This window comes from Notolepis coatsorum (genome assembly GCF_963971535.1).
Source record: "Notolepis coatsorum genome assembly, chromosome: 13".
NCBI classification, from domain to species: domain Eukaryota; kingdom Metazoa; phylum Chordata; class Actinopteri; order Aulopiformes; family Paralepididae; genus Notolepis; species Notolepis coatsorum.
In genome coordinates this window covers 41,277,734-41,287,547 of record NC_140177.1, presented here as the reverse complement: position 1 = coordinate 41,287,547, position 9,814 = coordinate 41,277,734, and the positions used below count along the sequence as shown (strand labels likewise).

General features: G+C 43.3%; 1 protein-coding gene across 1 annotated transcript; it reads right to left on the bottom strand.

Moving 5' to 3' along the window:
- Window positions 1-1,372: 1,372 nt before the first annotated feature.
- On the bottom strand, window positions 1,373-8,450 carry LOC311239341 (uncharacterized protein; the record flags this gene model as incomplete). The annotated part of the gene is made up of 6 exons (XM_084327647.1): window positions 1,373-1,805; window positions 1,837-2,060; window positions 6,325-6,488; window positions 6,862-6,943; window positions 7,153-7,263; window positions 8,244-8,450. The coding sequence occupies 6 exons, from the start codon at window positions 8,448-8,450 to the stop codon at window positions 1,373-1,375; spliced, it is 1,221 nt and encodes a 406-aa protein (XP_084183773.1).
- Window positions 8,451-9,814: the final 1,364 nt, after the last annotated feature.

Below are 9,814 nucleotides of genomic sequence, written 5' to 3'. Positions count from 1 at the left end.
CGCTTTCATTGATGGTATTCACTTTTCCTGAATAGAAATTTGGCTAAAGGTGCATTGTCCTTGGTTGCAAAATGGGTTGCAAAAATCCCTGAACCTTGACCTGTTCCATGTAAATGGGCTCTTGGTAATACTTACACATACGGGCAAAGTGATTTCCATCAGAATACTCTTGCGTAGAGCTTAGCTGATGCTCCATTGAGCAGATGTTGAACAGCCAGAACCATACCGCCATAACTGTATTGCCATTGCCATTTATTCTGCATTATAATAAATGGTTAAACTAATGAAATGAGTGATTCCTGACAGAACCAGCTGAAATGGCCTTAGTATGTCTGGTCAACTCCGAAACAAATGTTAGACGATTACATGGAAATGTAAACCCTTTTGTGATATCTGCTGCATTACTTCAGTAATGTAGCCCGATTTTGGTTGGTTTGGAGTTATTTTGCTTCCAAAATCCACTGAATCCTTAAGTTGACATGTTGCAGTTATAGTTTATAGTAGTTTATAATGTGAATAGTATACCTTAAAACCATAATTATCCTTTCAAGATGTGTAAAATGTCTCAAAATAAATAGTTTAATTATCTCAGTAAAAATGTCCTCTCCCCCCTAAAACAAGATACACCCTTATACCCTGCTTTAATCCCAGGAAGGCAAGAGCAACGTATTCTCTGTTCACAAGTTACCTGCATCAATTCGATAATTTACTGGATCATTTAGATATTACGTCCCTTTTAACCTGCTTTGACACAATCCAATTGGATAAGTCACTAGGTCCACAAGGTTGGCATGGGTATGACCAACGGCATCAGCAAACAGAGACATGTCGCTGTGTGAATACAGTGGATGGGGAGTGAAAAGACCTCATGGAAGAACTCTCTCACCTCCAGCCAACTGCTACTTGAAGGGTTGAAACCATTTCATATGCTGCTAATTCTTTGTATAAAGCTTAGGTGGAAGAACCACCTTTAAAGTAATTTGAAATGCTCTACAAATGTTGCTGTGTTTGCTATTTTATGATGCATTTAAATACCAAGAACATACAAGGCTCTCACCCAAGCGTTTATACAGCTGTATAGAATGCCAATCTTTATTATCCACAGATATTTCCAGAGATTTGCCATGCAATAGGCTACACATTGTACACTGTACATATCTGTAAAAATGACCCCCCTCTGACTTGAGCACTTAGAAGCACAGCTCCACCTAGTTAGCTGACATTGTTGTTTTGGAAACAAAATGCTAAAATGTCCCATGTTTACACATCCTTTAGTATAAAATGTCCCCACATTGGGGATGGTTACTCTGGACTTGCATATGAGGACTGCAAGAGTAAAACAAAAAATTGTGTTTTGTGGGGGTGGGAGGCCTCAACACTTAGAAGAATTTCTTCTTCCCTGGGCACTGTGGCATAAGTGGAACGGGTACTGCTTGAATATGTGGAACGGGTACTGCTTGAATAAGTGCAGCAGGTGCTGCTTGAATAAGTGCAGCGGGTGCTGCTTGAATAAGTGCAGCGGGTGCTGCTTGAATAAGTGCAGCAGGTGCTGCTTGAAGAGCAGCAAGTTCCAGAACAACAGGTTCAGCGTCTGAAGCATCTGCAGGCTCAGCAGCCTCAGGTGCAACAGCCTCAGGCTCAGCAGCCGCAGGTGCAACAGCCTCAGGCTCAGCAGCCGCAGGTGCAACAGCCTCAGGCTCAGCAGCCGCAGGTGCAACAGCCTCAGGATCAGCAGGTGCAACAGCCTCAGGCTCAGCAGCCGCAGGTGCAACAGCCTCAGGCTCAGCAGCCGCAGGTGCAACAGCCTCAGGCACAGCAGGGGCCACCGGTACAAACACAGCAGGGGCCACCGGTACAAACACAGCAGGGACCACAGGCACCACCTCGGACGACACCTCGGACGACTCCTCCGACTCCGACAGAAGGCCGCTGAGCTCGGGGTCGTGGATGGTGGTGAGTTTGTGGTGCCGCAGACCGTGGTTCACCGTCATGACGTTTTGGAGGATGTTGACTGGTGGCTGTGCAGGGACCACGTCTGTAGTGTTGGCATCTACGTAAGTCTGAAAAACCATGTATGAATAAATGTTGATAATCATCAGGTAATTATAAATGGTTGAAGTTAACAGATGAAGTCATAACAGGTACATACAGTGTATGTATGGATGTACAGATGGATAGTTACCATAGGTAAATGTGAACCAAATAAAGACTAGGAAAATGTCATTGTTGATAATCAGCTTGATCTTAGACTCAATGTGAGAGAAATCTAACCTTTAATTGAGTTAAAAGACATTTAAAATTAGATTTGTCTTTTTTAACAAAGTGGTTTGTTTTCTCCAAAACATAAAAGATTTGTATATATATAAGTCGGGAATTAAATTACCTTTATTTATTCATCTATTTATTTTTGGGTGGAATGTTCCTTTAAACATAATATGGATATGTGGTTGAATTATATGGACGGCATTCAAGTCCAGCCCCTGAAAATATAAACCATCAACCTTCTGTCACTACATGTGTCAGTGAGTTGTCCCTGTTCAATGTTATTGTGTAAGTCAATGGAGAAATCTGAAATCTCACCTCTGTGTATTTTCAACATATCGTTAGCCTCATATGATAATTGCCTAAGTAATTTTTTGGCTAAATTGAGATTTCTGCTGTAATCTCCTCACACTGCTGCATCGCCCTGGCTTAGTGGCTATGTCCTCAGCCAATCAGAACGCTTGTTACATTAAAAATCCCCATCTGCCTAACTCACTCGTGTGACTTGTGCATTTTAACGTTACATACACAGATGGCGATCGCATGACTTAGGCAATTATCGTATGAGGCTAACAAAATGGTGTGTGTATGACATGTATGTATGTACGAGGAAAAAATGCCTAAGTCACAATATATTTTGTTTAACTCTTTGGTGGCCATACCCGAGTATAGTCGGGTTATCTTGCCAACCGTTGAGCGCGAAAACCAGAGTATACTCGGGTTTTGATCCTTTGATCTTTTTCTTTGATCCCCGTTCTATACGGTCAGCCAGAGCCCTCTAGGTCTCCCTGGCTCATCTGCCTACGTTGGAATTGCAATGACGATCGAATCTCACCAGGTGGCAGTATCGCCTACCTTCTGAACTGGAATAGCTTGGTGTGGATACACCTATTCTCTTTTTTTTCTGCAAGGGCCCCTCCTCCTCGGAGTCAGAGCGATTGCTTCGAGATTTTTTGCCTGAAGCCTATTTCCCATATAGACGAGTATAGACATATACACGGGTAATAGCGATGGCGATGCGATCACTGGGAATAATTCTTTTTGGAATACCTTCTGGCTAAGGTAAGGTATATTCTATGTCTATTTTACCGAACCTGAAACATGTTTTTGTAACGATCACAGTGTTGTGTTTTACCGGACGTAAAACATGCTCTACAAACACGATCGCAGTTTCTAGACCCCCCCTTGATGATTTTGTGAAGACACATGTGTACATGGTATATACCTTTGATTTGGGAGTATTTGGGGTTTCAGGCGATCAACCAGAACGATTTGGGCTTATTGCATATGTAACGGGGAAGCCTGTGGGTATGTCCACAGTCACGGAAACAGGTGTGTTGACGAGTGACTGTGGCAGTGCGGGTTGGTAAATTAAACTAACTTCCCCATAACAGGGTTAACAGACGCATAGGTACGGTAGTTAGGAGTGAATTCACTTCTTAGTGCAGCGGCCTATGTCGTCGCCCGCGGACGCGGGAGCCCCCTGTTCGACTCCCCCTCGGGACATTAACATTTAACATCAAACACAACGCAGACCAGTATGATCCGTCACAGTGGTGCCCAGTGACCCGGATGTCCTGAGGGGCGTGAGTTTAGGGAGGTGAGTGTAACGGGGAAGCCCGTGGGTATGTCCACAGTCACGGAAACAGGTGTGTTGACGAGTGACTGTGGCAGTGCGGGCTGGTAAATTAAACTCACTTCCCCATAACAGGGTTAACAGACGCATAGGTACGGTAGTTAGGAGTGAATTCACTTCTTAGTGCAGCGGCCTGTGTCGTCGCCCGCGGACGCGGGAGCCCCCTGTTCGACTCCCCCTCGGGACATTAACATTTAACATCAAACACAACGCAGACCAGTATGATCCGTCACACATATATAACGCGTCATATCTCGCAATCTATGAAAAAAGACTGGATTATTTTGGAAAGGGGCGCTGTTTAGCGTGTAGCGTGTAACAAACTACAGTATGTAGAAATGAACTGATTAGTCAGTAATGGACTATGAACAATGCCTGTCAAATGAGCCATACTATTGTCTCCATAGCTATAATACAGAACACACGATGGGTCTGCAAACATCGCTAAAATGGTCAATAACGCTGGTGCCAGGCGGTACAGATGGCGAAAGCTGGTGGCGCTCAAAGAGTTAAAAGTCACCTTATTTTGTTACGCAATGGTTGTTATGTTTTTGTATTTTTGCAAACTTGTTGATACTTGTGGAACTTATTTTCACATTTGCTAGAAAATTCGTTTTTTCTTCTTTTCCAAAAATCTTGAAAAATGACTTAGGCAATTATCGTATGAGGCTAACGATATGTATATATAATTTTCTTCTCTTTTTAAAAGCCACATGAAATAAGAGCAGACATTCTGCCCCCCCCCCCCCCCCCCCCCCGGTAATCACAAAGGATTGATATCACTGTGAGTCCATAAGGCTGGCATGGCCATGTGCCCATAATGTCGGCAAACAACGGCATGGGTCACAACTTCAGTCCCGCTGTGTTTTGCAATCAAGCTCAAATAGAGACGGGACATGGTGGTAGTGGTTTGTTCATTTGGACGTTTAAACAGTGTATCATGGAGCGGTAAAAGACCTTGTGTAACCTAGGAAGAACCCTCTCACCTCCATCGACCCACTGCTGCTCGACTATAGGCCTGTGACTGTGTGTGTACTGTATATACTGTATACGTTTTATACTGTACATGTATTATCTTACCATCAGAGCGGGAAATAGATTGCAAGCCACTTCAGAACCCCTCGCTGTGCAGAAGCCACGTTGCTGGTGGAGAAAAGAAAGGAAAAATTATATGCCGTCCTTTCGTTCACACCTAATTGCTATCATAGTCAATCTAATATAGTCTTTGTTAGGGTTAACCCTTAGAGATCCACCATAGACCCGTTTGTCTTTTTTAAAGGGGGGGGGGGGTCTTTACAGGGAGATAGCAGGTCAACAGTATATGCCACATAGAAGTTATACATCATCTGGAAACTGGGAGCCTGAAGATTAATTAGTTTCTAGTCATACATCTGGATCTAGCCTATTCAAATGTTGAACGTTTCGAGTATATAGGGTTTAGAACATTGTGATGGAAGTGTATGATGGCCATTGCCATGCTCAATTATGTTTCATAATTGCAATTTCTGGGTTGATACCATTTTGTTACACAGATTTGGTGCAAAATGTAACCTGTTTAGAAATATTAAAATACACCATTTTTAGAATAGGTGAAAATAACACATTCATACTGCATGTAGAACACTGCATGGCTTTTGCCCCAAACAACTGCATGGCATTAGCATAAAGTGGACATGCCTACACTGAGACTTGTGGATAACATTCAGATATCTTGAAGTGAGTCTCCCCTTCACCAGAGTGTTGCCTAACTTTGGTATTATTTAGCCCCAGCAGACAAGCTAGCATGGCAGGGTACCAATGGATTCCTAGGGTCGTCTAGTTTCATATGATACCAGTGTCCTCACTTTAGCTTTAAAAACGAGCCTGCTACGGCCTCTGAAATACAACAATGTCAGCCGGGGTCTCTGAGGGTTTTACATTTACATTTACATTAGTTACAGTAGGCAGATTGTAGAGAAATTCAAACATAATGAATTGTGCTCGATACAATTTTAAAACATCCATCATTCCCTGTACAGTATTATGCACTTACAAACTAAGTATTTTTTTTGATTAAAAAAATTTAATTATACATGTTAAAATACATTAACTGATGTCCTGCATACTTACAGCCATATTATGAGCCAGGGGCACACAGTTTCCACCAGTGCAGTTTGCTTCTACTATAGCATATTCTGCTATATAGATAGGTTCACCAGACACCATCTGAAATCAGTTGAAAGATCTTTGTAGATTAATGGAGTCTTCTCTGTAATGCTTTTAAAAACATAGCATTTTAATAATGGCATTTGCCCATTGACCATACTCACACAGGGGCCATTTTGCATTTGGCATTAGAGCAAAATGGCAGCTGTGTGAATATGGTCAATCCTTGCAGTGTAAGTGTCATTATGAATTGCAAACAAACCAAATCAGAGTATGTTTACCTGTGTTGACATCCTTCCAATCTCCAACAGAGCGAACAACACATCTGATTGGTTTAATTGTTTTTCGTTGATGGATACCAAAGAAGCAGAGACGAAGTCCAGTGCAGCGGTGTTGTTCAGGGGAAGCAGCGTGGGGCAACCGAAGCAGAGGTCCTCTCTAGATTCTGAATATTATCAGGGAAAGAGATGCATTTATATTTGGTGTGTTTGTGTATGTGCCCTTGTTTTCCCATGAGTGATGAAAACAAGATTTATTGACAAGGTAAGGGAACTCTTTCAGGGTTAGGGTTAGGGTTAAGCAGTAGTTGCTATGGTTAAGGTTAGGGTAAGGAGTTTGAGATGTAAGTCAATGGAATGTCCCACACACGAAAACATGGCTGTGTGTGTGTGTGTGTGTGTGTGTGTGTGTGTGTGTGTGTGTGTGTGTGTGTGTGTGTGTGTGTGTGTGTGTGTGTGTGTGTGTGTGTGTGTGTGTGTGTGTGTGTGCATGTAGTGATGATGTGGTATATAGTTGACAATGTCAACCATAATCTTTACCATCTGTTTTACACTTGAACGCTGTGACCGTCAGAATTCCGCCCACCTTCTTCAACACCACATCACAGTCTCCCTCCACTGCCTGAGTGGAAACAGCAAATCAACACGCTCTTATACAGATGGCATTCACATCAATACCCTAATTGATTCTTTGTGGTAACTGTAGTGGAAAATGTATTACTATTATACTGTTATAGACATGATTCATGAGCACTGAGGTCTATTGGACTAAGGGACATGATGGAGGTTAAGGGAGGACGAGGGCCTGCGCTGTGTGTCAGTCGGCCTCACCGTCAATACTCTGGGCCTGACGGTGCAGTTGGCAACAGGTGTGGGGTCCAGGACGTGACAGTCAGTCTCCAGCAGCTCCACTTCCAGGAAATATATGTTGTCTCCATTAGCCTAAGTACAGTTAGAGTAGCACATTAGAATGTCCTTATCCAAAGCGCTTTACAATTTTGTTCCTCACATTTCACCCATTCACTCACACATGCACACACCGACAGCGGAGGCAACCATGCAAGGTGCCAACCTGCTCATCAGGAGCAATTATGGGTTAAGTGTCTTGCTCAAGGACACTTCGACATGCTGCCCGGGAGGTGCGGGAATCGAACCGGGAACCTCCGGATTTCCAGACGACTGCTCTACCTCCCGAGCCACTGTCGCCCCCCTGTTCTAGATAAGATAAGATAGTTCTTTATTGTCTGTTGATACAGAAATTTGTTTTGCGTCGTCATTATCATCTCGTCTTGAATGTCCATTGGATATGCAAATCAATTTCCAAAAACGTGAGTGGGATTCAGAACACGGCTGTGATGTCCGTGAAGCTCTATCTCCATCTTATCTGAAATGTTTGTGGAACATGGTACCAAACACAAACTCTTGAGTAATATACCTTGAATCACCACAACTACACAAACTATCATGTCTCCGGACCCTATTCAAATACACACACGCACACGCACACGCACGCACGCACACCACTCCCCCCCTCACTCAACCTGATTATGAGTCATATGGAACAAGCCATATTGCTGTTGGTCAAATGACTTTCAATCATCGGCAGAAGAAATACATTGATTAATACATTCTGCTGGTATACGCCCATGGTGCAAGGGATGTCTGCATGGAATATGCCTAACAAAAAATGCATTATTATGATGAGAAGCTATGGTAAAGTCTCACGTCAGAAACCACACAATCACAGCATGTTAGCTAGATGGTCAATATCTTCAGCTTGTTATTTCAACGTCTGTTTATTTTCTTTCCTTCCTATGCCTTCGTCATCCAATGCTAATGCAAAAGGTCAGTCATACATATCTTTTACGGCGCTTCCTCTGAAGGGTTTAGGCTACTTCGTTGTCCTACACTGGCTGATTTACCTTGGGAAGGACTTTGATGTCCTCGACCTGGTTAAGTGCATATTTGTAGAAATGGCTGTGCTGGGCGTTGAGATATTCCTGGGCCGCCAGGGCAGCACCCTCTGCCTCATCTGAGTCGCATGGCGGGCGCATCACGAGTGGCACCATCAGCTGTGCCCATGCCCCCACCAGGAGACCCAGGACCACAGTAACACCCAGGGAATTCATGTCCAGGTCAGGCGATGTGAAGGTATATGGAGGCACACGACACGTCGCCAGGAGGGTGAAGCGGTACAGTGCCCATGCAGCTGCTGGTGTATATATCTTGTACTTTAAACAGGGGAGCAGAGCCAAGGTAAACACCATGCTCATCCCCCGGGGTGGACTGGGACAAAAATAAATTGACTCTTTGAGCCAGATAATTCAGATAATGTCCTATTTCCATGGCCCAGGAAAGTTCAATCAATATTTGTGAACACGAGTTGCTCTCTCCCAAAACCAGATACCAAAGAAGTAAGACTCAAACTTGTGATGTCATCAAGTTTAAAGTCTGGAGCTGCTCCATAGATAGTGTGAGATTTTGTGGACCCACGGAATGTTGGTGTGAGTTTTTATACTCAGTTGACCTTTATTCTCTAGTAGTATTGTACACAGACCATTCACCTGCTGTGCTCTCAGTGTCACCTTTACCATCTTACCGATTCATTGTCCACACATCACTATTTAAATTCTATCAAATATGTGCTCCTTATATACGCGAAACAACAACAAATTTAGTTTTGAAAGATTTTCACATCTGTAAGATGAGCTCAGTGGTACACAGGTTGAAGAAACATGGCTTGGATTCAAAACCAAATTCACAGCAATACTCAACAACATGGCACCGATAAGAACCACCAGGGTTAAAAATCGCGCTGAGGCATGGATGCACACTGAAATACTGGCCGCTATGAAAACCAGAGACAAAAAATGCTCTGAACTTCATAAAAGTCAGACAAAGCTTTCCAAAAGCTCAAACAGTGAACTCCAAGCCCACGTGGTTGAACTAAAAATCCAAAGAAACAGACTAAGAAATGACGTAAACACCATGATCAGAACCGCAAAAAGAAATTTCATCAACGACAAAACTGAGGAAAACAAAAACAAACCCCGCGAACTTTGGAAATTACTCAATAATCAACTAGGCTGCAGTAAAAAACTTAAAACCAGATTCTCAAACATAAACATAAAGACGGACAACACGCTCATCACAGACAAGCTGGATGTAGCCAATTACTTAAACATCTTCTTCACAAACATAGCCACAACACTGGTAAACAAACTACCCTCCCACTCAGGGCATTATGGGGTAGAACACATAGTAGCATACTACAAAAACCTAGGGGTCCACAAAGACGACTTCAAACTTGAAATGGTAACAACCGATGAGGTACTCAAAAAATTGAGCGCCCTCCAACCTAACAAGGCCACTGGCCATGACAACATCCCCTCCAAATTCCTCAGAGACGCAGCAGCCGCCATCACCCCAGTCATCACACACATAATAAACCTCTCTATAAAACAGGGGCACGTCCCCAAGGACTTCAAAATTG